This window comes from Pungitius pungitius, chromosome 15 (genome assembly GCF_949316345.1).
Source record: "Pungitius pungitius chromosome 15, fPunPun2.1, whole genome shotgun sequence".
In the NCBI taxonomy this organism is placed as follows: Eukaryota; Metazoa; Chordata; class Actinopteri; order Perciformes; family Gasterosteidae; genus Pungitius; species Pungitius pungitius.
The window spans coordinates 16,602,897-16,626,907 of record NC_084914.1 but is presented as its reverse complement, the minus strand read 5'-3'; the positions used below and the strand labels follow the sequence as shown (position 1 = coordinate 16,626,907).

The window sequence follows — 24,011 nt, the reverse complement described above, 5'->3', positions numbered from 1 at the left end:
AAATGTTTTCACAAAAAAAAACATCCAATCCAGAGCCAGTATTTATAAAAGAATCACAATGATCTTTCCATTTCCTGGTCATGCATCAAACTGAAACAGACTCCAGTTATTACAGGAGGGTAAGTGTGGCGGACACGTTTTCATTGTTTCTGGTTGGAACATCCTTTTGCAATAGACATCCAATTAAACCGGGAATAAATCACTGAGCATATCATGTGATCGAGGGCCAGAGGAACAGAGCAAAACAACAGAGCAAAGTGCTGTCCGCTGTCCAGCTCTTTTCATTAGAGTCCGTCTCCTCTCCCCGGGGGTAGAGAGCTCAGGCTGAGCCCAGGGAACATCTGACCTGATCTGAACAACTACTGGAGCTTTTCTCCTGCAGTTTGCCTCGCCGCGTGCATCCCACCGAGCTCAGGACAAGACGACATAAATTACTGTTTACTCGTGACACAATTTTTAAAATCCTGCATATGGCCAAGAAATGAGACCACACACATGCGAGTGAACTCTTTTTCTTGAACTTTTGTGTCTTCCAGGGAGAGTCAACCAAGGGTTGTGGCTTTTTCCAGCAACAGCCAGATTCGCATTGACACAGCTGCTCAGCACAGTGCAACTACAGGCTGCGACCTGCTGGCCAGGGAAACTGTTGGAGGTTAAGTGCCTTGCTCAAGGTCACACTGTGTTTTGGTAAGGGAAGCCAGAGAGGCCGTGAACTCAATCTCCGCGTTGCCGTTTTTCCGATCAAGCGGACGCTTCGGTAACCCGTCGGCCGCTGCTGCCACGGAGGTTTTTCTTCAGGGGAAAATAAACTACACACAGACAGCACAAGTAGAGGAATAAAGCTCTGCCGTCGCTTGGTTTCAATCGGCTACATTGTGTCAGAAAGGCAAAGAAGGTTTTGATCCACTGATTTCCAAATACACGTCTGGGCCGTAGGTCATATAACTCAAACTCAGTGCCAAACTCATCATTTGAGTTGTTCAAATTCAAATTTTCCAATAGCTTATATTTGAAACTTCCAGACAAAAATACCAAAAGACCTCTGTTGGTATGTGATCATTTATTTCACAGGAGGCCTCGCCATCTGCGAGTCGTAACGCATGTATTTTCTCCCTTCATGGTCCAGCAGCTATAAACCACCACGGTCCGTCAATTCTGAAAGATTGTGAGGATGTGAACTGTTTGTTTATCTTGAAAAGAAGCTTGTCTCTAATCCATGGAAGATTTATGCCTCTTGTGAATTTTATGGTTGAAACTAACCAAATCATCAATTCATGTCTTGGATTACTCAATGCTCACTTGAATATTGAATTTGCTACCTTAACTATGACAAGTTGGACCGAGCACTAAGTCAACTTAATATTCTGCATTATTACACAGATGTCAGCAAGTGTTGCATCCGTATTTGGGGCTGTTTATGCTTTAATGAACTGCACAATCCGAAGATGGAAACGTTGCGTTAGGGACAAGGTTGTGGATTTTGGAGGTCTTGAGGGAGGTCGAATTGAGCTAAGTACAAAAAGGGGGAAAAGCATTTATATGTCCTGGTTTTACGCTAACTACAGACCTCAATTGCTAAATGAATTCAAAGAAAAAGCTCCAGTTCCCAGAGGCCCAGTGGAAAGTGTGTGGTTACAATTTGGATGGCCGTCGACTCCACGGCAAGACGTCATGTGAGCTACTTGAAGCTCTGCATGAGCCTGTCTGTCAGACCGAACGGAAGTCAGCGGGGCTGCCCCTCGAGTTGTTTCCTGAAAATAAGTGTGTGCTTTGGCCGCTTTGCCCAGCATCCCAAATTTCACAGAGCTCAATGCGCTGGGGGAAAGCGAGAGCACTAATTTGTGCATGCAGCACGTTAAGCCGGTTAATTTTGCACATCCCTGCTCAAGCACATTGAGATGTTCACCTCATGGGGAGAACTGGTCTTATTAGTGGACGTTCATGCCCAGAGACCTCTGGAAAAACATGTTGTCCTCATTGGCTGAAATGAATCCCCTGGTGCTTCCTCCCCTGTGTCTCTCAGGCTTCTAAATCATTTTTTGTTTTCATATGAATTGATACAAAGTATCAAAAGAGTGATCACTCAATAAAATATTTGTGACCAACAACAACCTCTCTTTTCTCCTGAAAATAGTCTCAATTCAACTTAACCACCCTGGAACTGTTGTTTCTTTGTTTTTACATTAGCAAAGGTTATGGAGAGTGTCTTCTACATCATACAATTGTCCATTAGCAAAAGTTACGGATGGTACAAAGTACTTTTTTTAGTTTTCCATCGACAAAAGTCATGCAGAATATCTTGGACGTTTTATGATTTTCCATTAACAGTAACTAATACGTTTCTATTAGTTATGGGTTGTGCCTGTTACCTTGTGTGGCTTTGCTTTGGCAAAGACAATGGATGGTACCTAGATTTTTGGGGCGTTTTCTTCAGAAAAGTTATGGATGGTACCAGGTACTTTTTCAGGTAGCACCTCCGTTGAGCTTCCAAACGAGCTGAGCCGATACTAGAAGGTGGAGTTAAAGAGTGCAGACCACTGATTGGAAGAAGAAAGTAATTAGAAACATCACTTTGGCAAAACGCAACATCCTGCATAAAAATAAAAAATAATAAAAATGTCAATGGAGGGGGGATACTATTTGCTAGGGGAAAAAAAGCTACCAAAATCAAATCAGATCAAGCTTTACAGCAATGTCAGCATTTGGTCACAGGTAAAGTTGATAGTTACTATTTAAAGTTCATCTAACCGGTTTTGATGAATTATAAAAAGAGTTTGGCTTGCCGATGTCCCCAAACTCTTTTATGCCTACTAATTCAGTAAAACAGAAGATTTCACGGCATTGTGCTCTCCTCAGCAGCACTCTTAACCCTAACCCTTGTGATGATCCACACCAAACCAGTTGAATCACTTTCCGCACAAATTGGTCACAATAAAGGTCTGTGAATAATCACTTCCTTTCCTAATCAGATTTAAAGTCTGCACCAAGCTTACTATAATGACTGAATAAAACCCGTATCTGTGTAATCTGTGTTGCGACATGACTTTCGTCTCTTAACCTCACCTGTCGGGGGACTCCGGATCGAAGCAGGTCTTGAAGACGTCTGTGACCTCCGGGTCACAGCAGTCCCCATCGTCGTAGTCATAGTGTATGCTGTTGCACTCCAGGTCACAAACTCCATCCTGCCTCTTCCAGTTGTAGCAGGGCCCCAGTCTCAGGCAGTCCCCGCCGTCGTTGCCTGTCCTTGGGTGGTCGCACTCGGGGTCACACTGGCGGTTCCCGATCTTCCCAATTCGACAGTTGCTGAGAATGAATCGCTGTCGGAGGCTGGAGTTTCTGGCAGTGTGCACGCTCAGATCCAGGCTAATGTTGTAGGGGTGAAAGGCCTCTATAAGAGCCTGGTGCTGGAGCTGGATCTGGTCTTCGGACACGGTGGGGTTCTCGCCGTCGTCGTCGGAAAGGTTGACGACCCGGTAGCGAACTCGCTTGGTGGCACGGAGCTGGAAGTTGTTGTTGTAGCCAAAGATTATTTTGTTGTTGTCGCAGAGTGTCAGGCCGCAGGGTGGGGGCAGGAACGGGGAGACAACTTCTTCTTCAGGGACAGGAGCGCTGATGATGGTGGGATGGAGACCAACTTTGTATGGAGTCCACAGCTCTTCCACCTCAAAGTTAGAAGCAAAATTGATATTTGAATTCCTTCAGAGCAATACCAGAGCAAGCCAATGGCCATGTATAATGAGTAATGCTGGCAATAATATATCATTAAAAAAAACCTCTGGAAAGACTAAACAACTGAAAGTGTAAAAAAATTGACAAATGTAGTTGCAGACCTTGGTGAAGTCGGCCCACATAGCCAAGAGGGGCTTGTTTTTGTTGTTCTGAAGTGGCTTTTTGAGCAGCTCCCCGTGGGAGCGGGCGTAGCCCCACAAGACCACGCCCCCTACGTGGCCCCTGAAACCGTGTCCCTGATCCGATAGGTTACTGCCGAGGAAGAGGCTTCTGCACGTCTTCATGAAGGGGCTGTAGAGATTCCCAGCCTGGAAACTGCTCTCTCCCACCTTGAGGGAAAGGTGGACGAGGGAGCACTATGATATGAATGTTCGCAAATGATTGACGCACAAAAGACTCTTTCCTGAATTCATTGGAATTAAAAAAAACATTTCTCCATCTGGTTTTCAACAAAACAAAAAAGCTCACTACATATTCACTCCATTCCCCTGATTTGCTGTCATTTTAATGACCAACACATTAAACAGGTGTCCTGTCCTGTGTCAGAAGACAAGAAAGAAATACATTCCTGCGTGCAAATATTGTGAGGTAATGCTGATGGGATTGTTCAACCACTGGATTTGTAGGATGACCCGATGAGAAACTAGTGTTGGCCCTCACTGTGTTCTATTACATACTCCTGATTCGACTACATGATGAAGAACTTAGCAGTTTCATTTTGGCGATGAAGCTTGTTTGACAAAACGATCCCAACTCAACTCTTAAAAACTAGTTTTTCCAAAAGCTTTCTGCCACAACACTGAGTCGTCATCAAGTGGAGTTTGCCCAGATGTCATGGCGAAGGATGAGTTGACAATGCAAGCTCAGTAGCTATCGAATGGCCTTTTTATGGCTTAACGTAAAAGACCTGGTAAATCGATGCTCACGTTATGTGGGTGGACGCCCCACAGAAAGATTGGTTTGGTCGAAACGCCGCCATCGCATTTCAGCCTTCAGTGGGTCGAGGGTAACGAAGGCAGATGATCTAACTCAACCAACTCGTGATGCAACGCTCAACCCAAACCACACACCTGAGCGCCGTCGACGTACAGGCGCATGTTACGGCCGTTGTAGGTGGCCACCAGGTGAGTCCAGACGTTGGCTCGGTACCGCTGGTGGCTGTAGACGGTGGTGGCCTTCACGGCTCGGTCCGTGCGGAGCATGAAGTAGAAGCGTGCGTCCTTGGCACCAGCGGGCTGCGCGGTGCGGATGCCCACCGACCAGCCCTTCTCACTCAGGGAATGGGAACAGTTGTCAAATACACCTACGGCGAAGAGTTGAGAGATGAAGAGGGGGGGGGGGATATTCAATTTGGATTAGGGCTGCAACAACGAATCGATGAAATCGATTAGAATCGATTATTAAAAGCGTTGGCAACGAATTTCATTATCGATTCGTTGTGTCGCGCGACTATTTTCTTTGAGTATTAAAAGAAAGTTGCGCGCGCCGCGCAGAGCTGAGAAAAAAAAAGTTGAGCGCTCGCGCAGCAGAACATCGGAGAGACCCGTACTACTGTTCTGAAACATGCGGAGGAAGAGAAGCCAATGCGACCTAAATATTTCACACTGAAATGGGGGGTGCGGGTCCTAGCGGGCAACGGGGGGGGGGGGGGGGGGTGCTGCGGTTTTCTTTGCAGCGCCAGTAGTTTTAGGTTCTAATCGCCGCGCTCGACTTCAAGGTGTAACCTTTATTATTGTTCGGTCTGAAACAGCGCGCCCAGTGACGGGTGGTGCAGCAATATTGTTGTCCGGGTGGAAATCAGGAGAAAGGTCGGTCCGGGATATTTTCGGGAGGGGCTTTGAAATTCGGGAGGGTTGACATGTCTGATTGTAAGATATGCAAAAGCGACATGGCCTGGCACGGGAGCACCACGGCGATGATTCATGATTTTGTGCCTAATATTTAATTTGGCGGCTGTAAAGTATACATTATGCGATGTGTGTATGTTTTTTGTGTTAGTCCATTTTATTTGCTTACTTAGGGATGTTCAAGGAGCAATCTGTTAGTGCAAAACATATTTAGAAAGTGCACAGTCAGTTCTATTTTTCAATAAAGGGTTGGAAATTAATGTTTTTACATTTTTTATTTTTTTATCCGATTCATCGATTAATCGAACAAATAATCGACAGATGAATCGATTATTAAAATAATCGTTAGTTGCAGCTCTAATTTGGATTGATCAATTTCTTTTTGAAAGACCTGCAAACATTATTTTCTGACAGCAACATTTACACGTGATCCATTTGTCCACAAGAGGCAGAAAGAAGCACGCAGACGGAGCGGTGAGGAGCGAGAGGGGAAGGAGGAGGTATTTCACTCAGCCGTGATGTTTCCATCTGCTCCCCAGATGTGTAACACCGGGACAGCGAGGGGTCAGGGAACCCCTTCACCCTCCTAGACGCTGGACGGGCTTGCACATGTGTGCATGTTTACACACGGTTTGCGTGAGTGTGTGAAGTGGGCGACTGCAGTGAAATAGTCCCTGAGGAAGTGAGTCGGTTTCCATGGTTAAGCAGTTACTTTGCTCAAAGAAAGCAGTGGTTGGGAGGCTGAGGCTATGAGTTGGATTATGCTGCTTTACTATATGTAAATACACAAATAAGTACCGATTTATGCATATCTACTGTGATACATTTAATGCTGCGCTTTGCAATTCATTTAAAGTAAATCGTCAACAACACCAGGGAGGGATGTGTTTAAATCTTATTTAATTTGAGCTAAAGATGGTCGTGGTGAAACAGGACTGCCAAGTAGTGACAACACTAGTTTGCAACAGGAAACAACAAGCTTCATGGGAAATGCACTCTTGATGTTGTAAGGATTTTGCACTACCACACAGGAGGGGCTACTAATGTTTTAAATCTGCATTTCATTTTTGTTCTTTCTTTATTTTTAATTGACATAATAACCCTGCCATGTGGGGAACAAAACAATTGCCTGTTTCACATCTACAGCAAACATTGAGATCTTAAGAGAAGATCAGAAAAACCAAACAACGACCTGAAAGATGCTGAAACACTGTGATGCTGTAAAAGGTGTGTATGCTATTAGATGTAATTCCAATCCCAATCGCGGACATCATGAATTCCCCTGGATAAATATGACATGCAATCTTTATCTATTTTTTCATACATTTTCCTACACACTCTGTATTATTTTTCTCGTAGATGGAATCGGGGAATGAAACATGACACAGTATACATTAGTGTTTACTAAACATATTATTTTATTCTGAGTTGTGTTGTGCACTATGTACGTTGAAATTTTGAGTTCACCCAACTTTCTTTTTTTTTTACAGTGTATCACCTTATATTATCTTGTAAAGGATGGGCAGGAAATTTGAAGAAATGTACGTTTGGTGAATCTAAGGTTTGTTTAATGTAAAAGTAAATCTCCTTTGGACCAATTTATGGCATTCCAAGCAACATCGCCATGTTGAGAGCCCAGAGGAGGCAATAGAAACGCTCCTTTTCCTTTAAATAAAGACTATTAACTATTGATTCATCTATTAATTGTTGTAGCTCTCAACAGTGATTGCTAGTGAAAGCTTAAAATGTGCTCTGAAAAGAGTTTAAAATGTCCATGGCAACTTCCCGAAAATTTGACTGACCCCTTAAAATGTATAAGTTTGTACATTCTACAGTGCACACCCTAAACGTATATTTACAGTTGCCAATGAAAGACAATCAAATAGAAAAATAAATCTATCACATAAAACTGTAAAAAGCCTCGCATTTGTGAAGCTGAAACTGTTTGTTGATTTTCTCAATAAATGACTAAGGGATAAAGGATTGTAAAAATGGGTGATTTATTTCCTACCAATCAACTAAACAATTCATCATCTACTAAATATGTCATCGCATATCCCTGATCACTGTGATTTCCCGTCATCACTGTCACCATGTCTACAGCAGGAAGAAAAAACAGAGCATAACAACCATGGACAAACTCTATTTGACCTCTGCCAATAAAAGAAAACACCTGCTGGTGCCTCCACTAGCGTCTTTCTCTTGGAAACCATTTAACAGGAACGTCACAAGACACGGGGCGTTGTAGATAAAAGGGCCAAACCAAAAGAGTTAGACAGCCGGCTGGAAAATAATCAGGCAATTAAAGATGCCAACAACTGGACTGAATGATATATATATATATATATATACATACATAAATTATGGTGATCCCTAATTTATTATCCTGGGACGTTGACACCCAACTAAGTGTGTGGCCATGAGAGAAGGGGGTGGCGGGGGGGGGGCTTTTATGACATGAGTGTGGTTGAAGCGGTATTCAGATCCTTCACAAGAAGTACAGTTATTATAACAATGGAAGTACTCCATAACAAGATGGAATTTTTTTTTTTTTGGCAGTTAAAGGCAGGATATTTATTTTATGTATTTGTGTTAAAAAGTTAAAATAAAATCACTGTGGTAGAAATACTTATTGTCACTACCATATGATGTTTGATATTAATATCACGTTTGCATTAATGTGATGGATTCTACATTATTTGAGATTATGTTGATTCAAATTCCTTTCTATTTCCAATTGCGTGGTTCTCCCTGGAAGTGTATGAGAATATATTTGGTGGCGTAAAGTACAACATTTAGTCTCCATGAAGAGGCACACGTTGGCACTGTCACCCACCTGCTATGACTGCGGGGTTGCTCTGCCCTCCCTCGGGCTTCACCCACAGCTCCAGGCTGAACTGGCCCCGCGGCAGCTCCAGCCCTGCCGCCGGCGTCACCCTCAGCTGCTCCCGACGCCCGCCGAAGTACAGGGCGGTCATCCAGGACGGGGGCACCCTGGGCACGGGACTCCCCCAGGGAGAGGAGTTGCCGCCGGGCAGGTTCGCAAGCGTATCCGCCTCCTCCACCTCCCCGGAGTAGTCCTCGGTACTGTTCTCCGGGGTCCCGGTCGAGGGCCGCTTGTCTCCATCTTCCTGTCGCAGCCTGTAGAGGACCCGGATTCCCTTGGAGTCTGTTGAGCTGTCGGGGGGGGGAACTTTCGCCCAGCTGGAGGAGTCGTCGTCCTCGTAAGGAAAAGTCCCACCAAGGCTGCGGGTTAACCTAGAGCGGGAGGCGCGAAGGGACTTCGGACGGCCAGAGGAGACTGTCTGTTCGGTGTCATTCGGCACAGACACCCCGGGCTTTGCTGCGGTGCGTTCACTGACATGCTCTGACCCTCTCTCATCGTTAGCGGAGCGTTCCTCGAAGAGCTGCCCGGGCAACATTGCATAGCCGCCCCCTTCTCCCACCGCCGCTTCCTCGGTGTCTCCCCGGCGTTGCCCATCCTCCTTCGCCGGAGTGACCCGTTGCGCACCGGTGTCAAACCCGCACCCTCCCGCACAGACCGCGGGAGCGCCCCCGACGCTGTAAAGCTTTCTCCGGCTCGTGCGAGTCCTCGGACGGGCCGCTTGAGGGCGGTGTTGGGACGGGGAGGTGGAGCGCGCTTGCCGCCGGGACCTCCACACGCCGGAGACGGTGCAGGGTTCACCTGCCAGCCTGGAGAGCTCGCCGTCCGCCCGCCGGGCCATGGCGCGTTTGTACCGGCGGTGTGCATCGGAGCGAACCGGGCTGAGCAGCCACGTGTTGGTGATGAGGACGAGGAAGACAGCCAGTAGTCTGATCGATAACATTGTCTCAGTGGAATAAGGTATTTAGTTAGGTTTATGGGGGGATCTTAGCTAAAAAGTAGACCTCCCGCTTCCAGGTTAGAGTCAGGAGGTGTCACACCAGATTGGGGATATTCGGTTTGTTTGCGCGCATTTACTCAGCAAAACACCACCGCTATTTTGGCTGCCTTTTCTTCTGCGGGCTATTCGTGTATTTTGTTTCAGCAATTAGAAGAGTGAATGCAAACATAAATGATCAGTGCATTCCAGGGGATTAAAACAACAAAGAGGATATAACATTCCAAGTGGAACTTAGTACATATCCAGCCTATTGGTATATATTTAGTTTGGAATTGTTTTAGTAAAGAACAGGTTTAAAAAAATCACAGAATTCTGTTCCTGTCTCAAAATATCAGCAGCATCTGTCACTTTGTGCTTGTTTGCAGGTATCATAAGATAACGTGCAACTAAAATCCACCGACCGAATAGAATATTAAGGTATTGCAGTTCCTCATATAAACCCCAGTTTGGGGGGGGGGGCAAAACTCAGATTAGATGCAAATTTGAATTGCAACAATAAATCAGATATATTCACTCCATGCGGACTTTGCGCAAAGCCCCTCTCTTCTTTTTACCTGACCCACAGCGGCATCTTTATATAGTGCGTCCCGTTGCCAAAAGACTGTAAGTTTAATCGTAGTAGTTATATTTATGTATATGTATATGTATATATAAAGCAATCAATTAAAAGTCACTCCGGAATCGAACTGGAGTGCGCAAGGTGCCACACGTCCTATAGAGGAGCACTGCTGTCAATAATATCTGAGAGAGGACACCAAGAAGTACAAGTCCGTTAAATAAACAATAAAAAAGGAAAATCCCGCTTTCTGCGTCCGCTGCCCGTCAGCTCCCTTCTTTGGTTTTTCTCTTTTTTTGTGTCAAGTGTGCGTCCGTGTGCGCGTGCCTCAAAAGAGTGACTTGCTCTCCTCTGCACCGGTCCATGCAGGAGCAGTGATGCCCTCCTCCCCCCCCCCCCCCCCTCCCCCCTCTCTCTCTCTCTCTCTCTCTCTCTCTCTCTCTCATTCTATGTAGTCAAAATGGTTTTTTTTTTTATCTATCAGGAGCCCCTGCCCCTGCTCTGACATCACCGGGGGCAGTGTGGTGTAGATGGTGAAGGGGGGTGTGGGGGGTCGAGGTTGGACGTCCCTCTCTTTACCTCACAGTTGTGTTACAAGGGAAATCCTCTCTCTCCTCTGCGGAGGGGGGCGGGGCGGCAGGGGGGATGAGGGGGGGGGGGCGAACTGGAAAAAGCTTTTCTTCCTTCTCTGATCCTCTCATCTATCCATCCTCAGTGAAGGAAGAGTTCAGAGCCTTTTTGCTGAAGAAAATGGGCGAAACACAAACAAATGGCGGCTATTCCCCCCTTAAGGAACACAGTGGTGGAATATACATAATCCCATTTCATTGTCCTCGGGCAACACAATTAGTTCTCCCTCCACCTTTAAGAAATGCCTGTTCATCAGTAACACAGATTATTATATTGATATACTTTTACTTAATCAAAGCATTTTCTTTTACTTTAATGGAGTACTATCATGATGCAAATATAATGTGAGTATCCAAAGTACACAAAAAAGGTGTGTGCAGGTTACTGTTTTTAATACTTTATTTATATTGGTGTTGAGCGGTCATGTTGCCGCTTCATTGCACTTTATACCCGAATGGTGGTTAAATGTCTTACAGCTCACGAGTGAAAGATATAACAATCAGACATAAGAATGGCGCTTGAAGTTACTGTCCAACCCCCCTTCCGATTGTCCTTGTCTTCTTGATGGGAGGCCCCAAGAATGAACCGGGTAACAGATGAATATAGGTGAAGGTGGCTGAGAAGGGGGGCTGCAGACACTTAATCAGATCTCTCCTTTGGTGCTCCAGTCTCACACACAAACCAGCACACAGACAAACACGCACGCACACACACACACACTCCTTGAGGGGAAGCGGTGAGGTTCGAATGACGCTCCTTCCTCCTTTTTCAACAGTGTCTCTCTCTTCCTCTCACTCCTTGCCCACCGCTCCCCATCTAACCCATCTCGCCCCTTCATGCTCCACGTCTCCTCAGTGGGACAACCTGGACAGGGGGCCACAACTCTGGTTGTTTCGTTTCATGCAAGTTTATCTGTTCAGGGGCAAACTGTGTGTTGCTGTCGCTAATGTTTGGAATTATACTTTGACTCTTTGCAAATGAAAAAACAAACTAAAAATGAGAAGCTTTTAGGTGACTTGTGCCACGACTCTCCAAACTCACAAGACAGGTGTACACCAAGGCTCTATAATTATTGTATTTAGTCCCGATGCACACTCTGGGTGTGTGTGAACGGGTGTCTGTCGCCGTTCCACACCTTAAACTGTAAACGCCGCCTTCTTCTCCCCTTTGCATTTTTTGTCAGACTCAATTTGCAAACAGAGCCCGGGCTCTGAGGCAGGAGATGGAGATAGAGAGGAGGAAGGGGAGGAGGGAGAGGCTGCTGGCCGTTATGGCAGGGGCCCCCCGAAGGGGTAAGAAAACGGTTCCTAAAGAGTGGGAGGCAGGAATTCCACAATCCCAGCCTGCCTGACTGAGGGATCTGCCCGCTAAACATTCAGCTTGTTTTGCTGGCCAAGTGCTCTTTGAAATCCAGCTGCAACTGTGTTGGGGAAAAAGAAAAAAGAGAAACAGGAGGGGTGGGTTTTTGGAGGTGCAACTTAAAAAAAAAGAAAAGAAAAAAAGGGATGGTGAAGATGAAGAGGAAAAGAGTGATACTGTGTGTGTGTGTGTGTGTGTGTGTGTGTGTGTGTGTGTGTGTGTGAGAGAGAGAATCTGAATGAGTGCGCTCCACTGAGGGCCTCACCCCCCGCGGGTGGAACCTCCACAGATTATCCTTCGTCTGAGTTTGTCGGTTTCGACCCCGTCGACCGTGAAGGCCCTGCACCCCCCCCCTCTCTCTCCCTCTCTCTCTCTTTCATACACACTTTTTCCACCACTCATGCACTCATTCCTCCACACATCCTCATTAAAAGAGTGTCACCCACTCTTCCACACACAAGCAACCTGGTGACCCCATGCAACAGGGAGACGACCCCAATGGGAGAATATGTAAAGCCGTAGTGAAAAAAAACAAAAAGAACAGCTTTTATCAGTGTATATTTCATATTTTTCCTTTAATTGAATATTCCTGCTATTAGCACGTTGTTTCACATGTTTGACCCGCATATGGAGACTCAGATACCCTGTACAGCACTCGGTGGTCCCAACTGACACGTGTAGAGCTACACTTTCTTCCGCAAACAAAAACATGGGAAAATCCATATTTGCGCGTGCCTACGCGGAGGATCCCTTGTTTGTCCATGTGGAGAGGAAGGAAAGGAAAAGCAAGTAGTGGCTCAAGTGTGACCGTGAATACGTTAATGCTCCACGGGTTTTATTTGCAAAGCTGCAGGTGGATGATTGAAGGACTGCAAGCGGTTTTTCTTGGCTCGCCCTGTAATTTATTTGGGGGGGAGGGGGTCCCAGTAAAAAAATAATGTGGACACTGTGTCTCTGTGGTTTACAGGAATCCTTATAATATTTCAAGCACATTATAGAAAGGAGTTGTCTCCTGAGATAGGCCTATATGCTTTTTCAAAACAAATTGAAAAATTAAAGAGGCTTTCATTTTCAGTCCCTTCATTTGTTATTTGTTTCAATTACAATATTTTCATATTGTCTCTGTAAAGTGGCTTTCCAGTATTTCTAATGAACCGTTGTGATGCTCTCATTGAGTGTACACAACAGAATGGACAGAAAAGCAGTGTTAAAAAAACTTGATCCGATTTACCTGCAGTGCCGCTTGCTGTGTTTGTTGCAGACCCGTTTGACCCTTTAAAAAGATAATTTCAGTGTAGTGAGATGGGTTACTTCACATGCACGTGGACCTCGCTTTGTTTGTAGTCTCAAATAATCACTTGTTGTTATTAGTGTTATTGTAGATGCGTTTCGATATACATACGAATCGCATGATAACAGCCAACTTGTTGCTCGTGGTGCGTATTTCCTTCTGCGCAGTTGCACTCCTACTCGCTAGGGGGAAGTAGCGCGTCAGCGGGGGCGCACTGACACCTGGGTAATCGAGGACACTCAGGAGATTCCTGCCCGTGGCTCTTATAGTTAGCCGGCTACTAATCTCCTGGACAACGCAGTTGTGGTTGTTTCTTTGGCGGTTTCAATGTCCGCGTCTGTTCGCGCCTCGGGGATTTCCTAGTGATGGCAAAGTGAAGCTTTCTGAACCAGTGAAGCTTTCCAGCCAATTGTATCGGAAAAAGGTTCATTCATTCAATGCATCGCAAACTCTATGATGACCTCTGCTGTTGGATACGTGTAGTGCATGTTTCAAATACACTACCAGTATATTTTGGCCCAGTCTCTGTGGGTTGAACATGATTATGAAAGGTTGAACCAATAAATCATTAATAAATACATGGATTCCTATATGAATACAACTATTGTTATTCAGGTTTGAATTGTGTCCTTGTTTGTGTTTTTCAATTCTTTGTACATTGGGAAGAAGTGGAACAAACACTTATTTGTGTCTTTCTGCACCTTTGTGCATGTATGTTTGTGATCATACTAGCAGTAGAATTAATATAAGATATATATATATATATATAGTATAGTTATATGTAAGCAATATAATTTAAAATACCAGCAAGTGCTTCCTACTGCATGTGCACTTCATGGCAGTCATAAGGACTTATCTGGAATGTGGGAAGTGATTTACAGAGGAAAGCTCAGTGGGGCAGTGATTGTACAGGTTTGTTATGACTGGACATTGAGGTGCTTGTGGACACATGGGATGGGGCATGAAATTATTGATTTTTATTGAGATATAATAAACATCCATAACTGATTAATAATCACACAATACAAAGGACAGACTTGGCCTTCTTATTGCTAACCTTGTAAGAGGAAATCAAAGTGCTCCCACATCTCGGAGCGACCTCTCTTTGCCAAAAGGTTCCATTGTAAATTTGCTCTTTGCTACTCACAACAACACTGACTTTGACTATCAGACAGCCAAGCCCGATACCTGTTTCGTATGGGGCGCCGTTTGTAAAATGTAGCACGTTCTAAAATCCTGCACCATTTTCATACATTTAGCATAATCATATGTATAAAAAAAGCAGGACAATATTCACATGTCGATTTTTCAAACATTTGGAGTCAAAATCATGTAAATACATAAAATATGTAAAGCATTTTACAAACCGCGCGCCATAATTTCGCACCCATTTGAATCAAATCGAAGCGGTCACGTGACTGTGCGCCGGAACGAAGCTTCAGACGTCACTGATCACGTGATCAGCTGCGAACGAACCAAGCACCGATACATTTGCTTCACCTTGCACTGGTTCATATTTCGACACAAGCTTCGAAGCAGGAGAGTCGGAGGTAATGCTTTGAACAGCGAAAAAGACAGCGGATTTCAGCGAATGTTCGAGTCGGCCTCGAATGATGTCAAACAACCGGCCACAGCAAAGCGCCGGGGGGGGGCGAGTCCGGTGCCCAGCACAAGTAACGTCAGCGGCAGCGCAGGAGGCACCGGGAGCACAAACGGTGGCGGCGGGACCAACGGTAACAACTCTGGAAATGTTGTGCCCTCTCGGACCCCGACAGGGACCAGCGAGGGGGGCTTGTCGGTGCCGTCGTTGGCCGCCGTGCCGGCGTCGCGGGGCGGCTTCGCGTCTCTCAGCCGACCCACGGCGTCCTCGGGCAGCAGGAAGAAATCCCTCCACCAAGCACCCCTTTACAACGGCCTCCTGAACTCCTACGAAGATAAAAGCAACGACTTTGTCTGGTTAGTATTCTCCGGAGTGACGAAACAGTTATGTCTGCACACTGTTTCTTCCAACTGCAAGTGTGTCAAAACGTTGACACGCACTTAACGTGTGTGTGTGTGTGTGTGTGTGTGTGTGTGTGTGTGTGTGTGTGTGTGTGTGTGTGTGTGTGTGTGTGTGTACTTTTCCAGTCCCATTTGCTTCGAAATGATAGAAGAGGCCCACATGACAAAGTGTGGACACAGTTTTTGGTAAGTGATGGCTGGGCCAGCGAAGGCAAAGGGTTTGCAGGTAGATGGACATTAATGTCCCACCTTGTGGAAACTCCTATTAGAGCCACGTGTATTGAAGACAGTGAGCTCATCACCAAAGTACCAATAGAGGAATATGTTTATTAGTCAAGATAAGAATACATAATATAATATATAAGAATATGTTTATTGGTCAAGACTTTTCCAAAGACAATGTGCAATGTTAGTGATGCCTACTGCTCCTTTCTTCCACCTGTAACCCCTAAATAAGCATTCTACACTATAAACAAAGTTTCCCCAGGTAACAAAGTAAAAAACAATCTAATCCAGTCTTTGCATTACAGGGAAAAGTTACAAAGTCCTGGTACTTTCTTTTTTGTTTGATCAGAAATAGTGCAAGAAAAGGATAAAACGTTGACTCAAAACATGTACAGAGGCATTGTGAGAATGAGGAAGTCCACCCGTTAGCACAGTGAGGTACGGCTTAATTAACTAAGCACTGATAAGTGCCACTGTAACATTGCGCTCATGTTAGTGAAACGATTCACGCATTTCCACAGTATTCAGTTGTCTCTCCCTTCCGCAGTTTCAAGTGTATCCGCCAGAGTCTGGAGGACAGCAACCGATGCCCGAAGTGTAACTACATTGTCGACAACGTGGATCAGCTCTACCCCAACTTTCTCGGTGGGTGTCTAGCGTCGGCGGGTCGAAAGCCCTTTTCTCCTTTCATACGTCATAGAAAAGTTTGGGAGTGAAAACACGGTTTACACATCCCCTTACTATTTATAGCAGAAAGATCAAACAATAAAGCCATTGCATATTTATAGTTTTGTGGCTGTCTGTGAGAAATATTAGCTCTAATACACATTGTGGATCGTTCCTGACTGTTGTTTTTACCACAACTGAACCAATTTGCCCAAAGGACCACAACTTTCCTGTTAAAGGTGTGTTCCTTTCGTATACTTAAGTGGCATTTCCAACTTTCTCTCCTAGGAGCTGCTCTATTTCTACTTGCCCACACATTTTCACTCTCGCAATCTGTCAATATACGTTTTATTATGAAAATTCTGTTGTGTGTAAACTCCTACGACGACATGAAATGGGGAACAATTGGAGAGAAACCTTTTATTTCTGCGTTGTACAGGAGATGAGCGGGCTTTACTCTTCCATGATGGAGGCTGAGTGTACGGTGCCTAATGTTGAGGCTCCCTCACCAGCACCCAGGTAAAGCTGACCGCCTGTGTAGTTATACTTTGATAAAGTATATAAGTTCTATCTACTGGTCAATTGTCTATGCCTTTGTGATAATTAGTACGGAAATCTAAGTAGGATAGTGTCGGATGGCCGTAAAACAGGTCCAGATCTATGTGGAACAGTACCAGCTGGGTAGAATCAGAAGGAAGTACTTTTTTAATAGCAAAGCACAAGCATATGATGAGGATGTTTCTGCTTCTGTCCACTGACTCCTTCACTGTATGTGTGTTGTTTGCTTGTTGTGTAGCTGCAGCAGTATTATGGAGACGCCAGACTACAGCCAGCCTCCAGGTTTTGGTGGAACAACCCAGGTAACTCGGAGAAACGCACACCCTGTGGATTAGCCATGTCTTCAAAATGTTTGTCTGTTAGTTTCATTATCTGTTTGGATTCGCATTGATCTGTAAACTGCTTTGTTTGCGTACTTCTCATCAACACATTTTTATTATATGTTTGCAGGCCATAAGTTTATAAAATAATAAATGTACAGAAGTTGTTCAGTTTTCTGTAGTGATCAGAGTGGACTTTAACAGAAAAAACACATTCTCAGTAAAACTATGAGTTTTAAAAGAGTAAACGTTCTCTGAGTTTAGCAGTGACTTGACTGCACACATGTTTTTCCAGCTCAAAAGACAGACCTGGTACAACAGCACCCTGGCGTCGAGGAGGGAGAGGCTCGCCGCAAATAGGGCCCTGCAATCGGAATCACCTGGCTGAAAGCACAGAGAGGAGCGGGAGGCGCATCAATAACAGCCTGACAACCAAATTTTAAGAATGTTTTAGTGCTCCACGAAAGCCAGCACCACGGCATCTTTACAGTGATTGTCTCTTTGCCTGAGAGACATCCGGGGTCGCAGGAGGACAAACGGGTGCATGCAAGCTGCCGCGTCAAAGTACTCACTGGCTGCGGGAATCTGTCGCGGTTCACATCGGTACACGTGGTTGGGGGTTAGGTGTAGGCAACAAAAGCACTTAGCTGGCAATACACCAAATCTGTTGACATCCGTTGATAGTAAATAAGGTTGCTGGATCCTACACATGGCCGACATTTCACCAAGTCTGAATTTAGATAAAAAAGAATGACCCATTAATCAATGTCCTGTTAGCGTGTGTTTCAGAAACACACACAGCTCCCTCAAAATAAAGTGTGTCACCCCAGATGACATGTTGAAAACCTTCGAGCCAAAAGGACGTGTTGGACGGATTTGGTGCATTTCCACCATTTATCAGGGTTAAAAAAAGCATTATGGTAAGAGAAAGGAGAGGCTGTGTTTTGTTGTATGGCCTGGCTGACATTGTTTTGTGTGGGATCTGGTCGAGTGAGACCCAATGGTACTCTACCTCAGTGTTGGAGAAGGGGTAGGTAGTTCAGCCCATGGGTGTACATTTTCCATCACGTAGGTAAACCTTTGTTACACACACTAAGTTAGCTGGGTGGGGTCACCCCTGTAGTTTTTGCAATAGAGAGGTGAGCTGGTTAGGGATAGATTGTGTTAGGCAGGGAAAGGGGTGTAGAGCAAAAGGGACCTTTTGTTTATTTCCTTACTTTGACCCCAATCCCCACAATCCCATTCTCCTCCCTGATTTGGTTATGTGTGTACCTTTTGTTTTGTTGTTGTTTGTTTGTGTCACCTACTAAATGTCCCACGGGGACCAAACACAAATTTTACGTGTCAGGACTCATTTGTTTCAGCTGCACCCCCCCTCCACACTACTTCACTGTCCACTGCTGATTATACAGGGGGTGCCAGCACAGGTTTTTACGTTCCCCACCTGTAAAACGAGTTCCAACCTAGGTGGGAACGTAACATGGGGGCTCGTCCGGGATCTTTTGAATCAGCCTGTGCACACACTCTGTGTTTGTAGCTTAGGACTGTGTAAAGTGTGGTAGTGGGTTTAGTGTGTTTGTTTAGGGTGACTCATAAAATGGCCACCTTTGAAGTAAAAGACTTTCTGGATAACCCTACATGGGAGGATTTTGAAAATTGTAGAAGAGTGGATTTAGAATCCTTGGCAGCCCATTTGGGTGTCTCTGTGCCAAGGGGATTTGTTAAGGCGGAGGTACGTGCTTTAGTGTTGGCCGCACTGCTTGAACAGCAGGTGCTAGTTTTGTCTCAACCTGTGTTTGAGGAGGGGGTGGATACTCCGGGGTCCCCGGAGAGACCTCCTGAGGCTGAGTATAAGGCCCCGGCCACCTTGCCTCGGTTTGATCCCTTCTCTCCCATGCCTTCTGCTGTACCGCTACAGCTGGACGCCGAAGAGAGGGCTCAGATCCGAAAAGAGGAGCTCCAGCACAAGTTGGAGATGCGTAAACTGGAGTTGGAAGCTGAGAGGGATATCCGAATAAGGCAGATGGATTTTGAACTGCGAAAGTTGGAATTGGACGCAGAGAGGGCGAGGCTTGCCGCTGCTTCTGCCATGCCCACTGGGGGATCTTCCGCTCAGAGCGCTGAAAATACATTTGACATCAGCCTGCATATTGCTTTAGTTCCTCAATTTTGTGAGTCTGAGGTGGATTCGTACTTTAGTGCATTTGAACGGATAGCAGTGGCCTTAAATTGGCCTAGGGACGTGTGGCCACTGTTACTTCAGTGTAAATTGTCTGGTAAGGCGCAGGAGGTGCTGGGTACCCTCTCCCTTGCTGATAACTATGACGTTGTTAAGGCTACTGTGCTACGTGGATATGAGCTGGTGCCAGAGGCTTATCGCCTTATCGCCAAAAGTTTCGACGGCACACCAAATCCACTATAAAAACCTTTGTCGAATTTGCGAGAGAAAAGGAGTCCCTATTGGACAAATGGTGTTTAGCAAGTAAAGTTAAAACTTTTGAAAGTCTTTGTGAGTTAATTTTGTTGGAGGAGTTTAAAAACAGCCTTCCAGAGCGGTTGGTTGTATACATTAACGAACAAAAGGTTAATAAGTTATCGGAAGCCGCAGTGCTGGCCGATGAATTTGTGTTAACACATAAAACTGTGTTTCCCACTCACCGTAGTGAAACTAGACCAGTTGTTTCTGCACCTGCCTATAACTCCCCTCGTTACACGGTACATGCACGACCATCTCAAAAGGAGGAGCGTGCATGCTTTTACATAAGGTTGGGCATGTCATTGCCGATTGTGTGACTTTAAAACGCAAGTCCCCACCATCAACCCCTAAACACCCCAAAGGTGTGGGGTTAATCAAGATGGCTACACAGGGCACGGTACAAGAGAGTTCTGCCGTTCGACCGAGTGGTTGTGACCCAACGTATGACCCGTTCATATTTAAAGGCTTTGTTTCCCTGACAGGTGATTCTAAGGACCAGGAGCCCATTTTGATATTGAGAGATACTGGGGCGGCTCAGTCTATAATTCTCTCAAGTGTTCTGCCCTGGTCAGCTGAGTCTTACTGTGGTTCTAGTGTATTGTTGAGGGGGATTGAAATGGGTTGTGTCCCTGTCCCCTTACACACTGTCCATTTGGTTTCAGATTTGGTGAGTGGATGCTTCAGAGTTGGTGTACAGTCCCAACTTCCCATAAATGGGGTGGCTCTAATCATGGGTAATGATCTAGCAGGAGGTAAAGTTGTGCCAGTGTTAGAGGTAATAGACAAGCTAATAGGTAAGGTAATAGTCTAGCGGAGATGTTTTGGCCACTACATTTCCTGAGGCCTTTCCTGCATGCGTAATTACGCGTGCCCAGTCGCGTCGCTTGGGTAGCATGCTTGACCTATCTGACTCTGTGCTTGCACCTATGTGGACTGGAGAAGATGTCCCGTGTTCTACTTCTGTGATCCCAAGTAGTTCAGCTAAGGTTGCTCTTGAGGTAGAAAAGAAAATGGATTCCTCGGGTGACGATTTAAGAGTACCATTGACTAGGGAAAAGCTAATAGCTTCCCAAAAAGAGGATCTGAGCTTAGCTAAATGTTTTGCCTCTGTTGTGAAGTTCGAGGAAACCACTACGACGGGTGTGAAATATTACTTGAAGGACGGTCTGCTAATGAGAAAATGGACTCCCCGTACGGATCCAGGGAAGGATTGGAGTTCGGTTTTCCAGATTGTAGTTCCAGCCTTGTTTCGGACACATGTAACGTCTTTAGCTCATGATATTCCCTGGTCTGGTCATTTAGGGGTGACTAAAACGTATGATCGCCTCCTCCGTCATTTCTTTTGGCCGGGAATGAAACAGGATGTGGCTCGTTTCTGCCGTACATGTAGTACGTGCCAAGTGGTAGGGAAGCCTAACCAGGTAGTTCCCCCGGCTCCTTTTATGCCCGATTCCGGTCATGGGAGAGCCGTTTGAGAAGGTGTTAATTGATTGTGTTGGTCCCTTACCACGGACCAAGTCTGGAAACCAATTCATGCTCACCATAATGTGCACTGCTACTAGGTACCCTGAAGCAATTCCTATGCGTACAGTCACCAGTAAGGCAGTGGTGAAAGCCCTGATTAAGTATTTCTCTACTTTTGGGTTCCCAAAAACCATACAAACAGATCAAGGAACAAATTTTACATCTAAACTGTTTGAGGGAGTGTTGAAGACCTTGTCTGTGGCCCATAAGTTGTCTAACGCTTACCACCCGGAGAGTCAGGGTGCGCTGGAACGTTGGCATCAGACCCTAAAGGCCATGTTAAGTAAATACTGCAAGGACACCGAGAAGGATTGGGATGAAGGGATTCCATATGTGCTGTCTGCGATTCGGGAGACTGTGCAAGAGTCTCTTGGGTTTAGCCCCGCTGAGCTAGTCTTTGGTCACACGGTGAGAGGGCCTCTAAAGATACTAAAAGAACAAATTATGGCTAGCGATACAACAGAGTCTTCTACTAACGTCCTAGACTATGTAAGTCAAGTCCGAGAAAGGCTGCATGATGCATGGGCAGCAGCTAGAGAGAAACTGTCTTCCACTCAGAAGAAAATGAAACGTCACTTTGATCTAAAAGCTGTGTCTCGTTCTTTTCAACCAGGTGACCAGGTCTTGGTTTTATTGCCGGAAACTGGTTCTTCCCTTTCTTCCCGGTTCTTGGGTCCCTATGTGGTGGAGGAAAAACTCAGCGAGACAGATTATGTCATCAAGACCCCAGACCGGAGACGACCAACCCGAGTATGCCACATTAACATGATTAAAGCATATCAGGTTAGAGATGGTTCCAAATCTGGTACCAGTACAAGTCCGGTGGTTGCCGCTGTTGCCGCTGTTAAGCACGTTACCCAACCTGGACTCTGGGTAACTGATGAGGACAGTTTAGCGATGCGAAATACTCCAGAGCAGTGTGCTCATTTGGGTAATTCTGAGATGTTAGCGTCTCTTCCCTCACATCTGGAGCATTTGAGTGATCAGCAGAGTGCTGATATACAGTTACTAATTGCTGATTTTCTGAGTCTCTTTAAGGATGTCCCGAGTCGGACAACTGTGTTGGAACACGATATAAAGGTAGGCGATGCTGCGCCAATCAAACAACATCCATATCGTGTTAATTTAAGTAAGAGATCAGTAATGAAAGCCGAGGTAAACTATTTGATAAAAAATGGAATGGCAGTCCCCAGTAGCAGTCCTTGGAGTTCTCCCTGCTTGCTGATTCCAAAGCCAGACGGGACTCAAAGGTTTTGCACGGACTACCGGAAAGTGAATAAGGTTACGATCCCTGACTCATTTCCTTTACCTCGCATGGATGACTGTATTGACACCATTGGCTCAGCTGCTCATGTCACCAAACTTGATTTATTAAAAGGGTATTGGCAGGTACCTTTAACCCCGCAGGCTTCTGAGGTGTCTGCTTTTGTAACTCCGGACAGTTTCTGCCAGTACACGGTGATGGCGTTTGGAATGAGGAACGCCCCGGCCACCTTTCAACGGTTGGTAAATATAGTATTGGCTGATATTCCTGATTGTACAGCGTACCTGGATGACCTAGTGATTCATTCGACTACCTGGCCTGATCACATAGACACGTTGAGGGCTGTGTTTGCACGCTTGGCCAGCGCATCGTTAACCCTCAACTTGGCCAAATGCGAATTTGGAAAAGCAACCGTGACGTACTTGGGTAAGGAGGTGGGAAGAGGTCAGGTTCGCACCCTAACTGCCAAGGTAGAAGCTATCACACGGTTTCCTGCTCCTGCTACTTGGCGTGAATTGCGCAGGTTCTTGGGCATGACTGGGTATTACCGAACCTTTTGCAAGAATTTCTCCACTGTCGTAGCCCCACTGACCCAATTACTCAGTCCTTCGGTGTCATTTAAGTGGACTGATGAGTGTCAGTCTGCTTTTGAGTCTGTGAAAGACCTACTGTGCACTTCTCCGGTTCTGTCTGCCCCAGATTTTGAAAAACCGTTTAAGTTGGAGGTGGATGCCAGTTCTGTGGGTGCGGGTGCTGTACTGTTGCAGGAACATGATGGAGTAGATCACCCAGTTTGTTACTACTCTAAAAAATTCAACAGTTGCCAGTCCCGTTACTCCACCATAGAACAGGAGACTCTGGCGCTGTTGTTTGCATTACAGTTTTTCGAAGTTTATGTTGGCTCCAGTGTGTTGCCTGTCGTGGTATATACTGACCACAATCCTTTAGTTTTTTTGGGCCGCATGTACAACCACAACCAGCGTCTCATGCGTTGGGCGTTGGTTATACAAAGTTATAATTTAGAGATACGACACATAAAGGGGTCAGAAAATGTGGTTGCTGATGCTCTGTCTAGGGTTTAAATGAATAGGTCTGTGATTTTTTATTTTTTTGTGTTCGATACCTGAACTTTTGTTGTGACCACTGTAAAGTCACGTACAGACCATGTCGTAATCCCACGGGTTTACTCTTTTTTGGGGGGGGCGTGTAACATGTCCCCATGTTTTGTGTCTCTGCCTTTAACTGTGAGTGGGGGTAGTGTTTTGTTTTTTGTCATGGCTTACAGGTGTGCAGTGCTGGTTGGCTGTTGGCGAGGCCGTATAAAACCTGGGGAGCAATCAGCTAACGAGCTGGTGGCCCATATAACCAGCCTGGTTGAGGAAGGAGAGAGTAAGAGAAAGGAGAGGCTGTGTTTTGTTGTATGGCCTGGCTGACATTGTTTTGTGTGGGATCTGGTCGAGTGAGACCCAATGGTACTCTACCTCAGTTCTGGAGAAGGGGTAGGTAGTTCAGCCCATGGGTGTACATTTTCCATCACGTAGGTAAACCTTTGTTACACACACTAAGTTAGCTGGGTGGGGTCATCCCTGTAGTTTTTGCAATAGAGAGGTGAGCTGGTTAGGGATAGATTGTGTTAGGCAGGGAAAGGGGTGTAGAGCAAAAGGGACCTTTTGTTTATTTC

General features: G+C 45.6%; 2 protein-coding genes across 3 annotated transcripts in view; one reads left to right on the top strand and one right to left on the bottom strand.

The window, feature by feature from the left end:
• The window catches only part of pappa2 (pappalysin 2), a 51,276-nt gene extending 41,354 nt beyond the window's left edge, over positions 1 to 9,922 (bottom strand). Inside the window, exons 1-4 of the mRNA XM_037459094.2 lie at positions 8,413 to 9,922; positions 4,800 to 5,032; positions 3,831 to 4,058; positions 3,064 to 3,662 (exon numbers count right to left, since the gene is read on the bottom strand). Coding sequence (XP_037314991.2) covers positions 3,064 to 3,662; positions 3,831 to 4,058; positions 4,800 to 5,032; positions 8,413 to 9,403 — 2,051 coding nt within the window. The 5' untranslated portion in view covers positions 9,404 to 9,922. The remainder of the gene's footprint in view (positions 1 to 3,063; positions 3,663 to 3,830; positions 4,059 to 4,799; positions 5,033 to 8,412) is intronic.
• Positions 9,923 to 14,192: 4,270 nt separating this feature from the next.
• On the top strand, positions 14,193 to 19,376 carry cop1 (COP1 E3 ubiquitin ligase). 2 transcript variants are annotated; one of them, XR_009942463.1, is made up of 6 exons: positions 14,193 to 15,252; positions 15,424 to 15,483; positions 16,070 to 16,167; positions 16,628 to 16,707; positions 16,985 to 17,048; positions 17,362 to 19,376. XR_009942463.1 is itself a non-coding variant. In XM_062557721.1 (5 exons), exons 1-4 carry the CDS (start codon positions 14,888 to 14,890, stop codon positions 16,663 to 16,665), a joined length of 561 nt encoding a protein of 186 aa, XP_062413705.1. In that variant the 5' UTR covers positions 14,193 to 14,887; the 3' UTR covers positions 16,666 to 16,707; positions 16,985 to 17,354. The 2 variants fall into 2 exon arrangements, 1 of the variants encoding a protein (XP_062413705.1); XM_062557721.1 differs by lacking the exon at positions 17,362 to 19,376 and having other exon boundaries at positions 16,985 to 17,354.
• Positions 19,377 to 24,011: the final 4,635 nt, after the last annotated feature.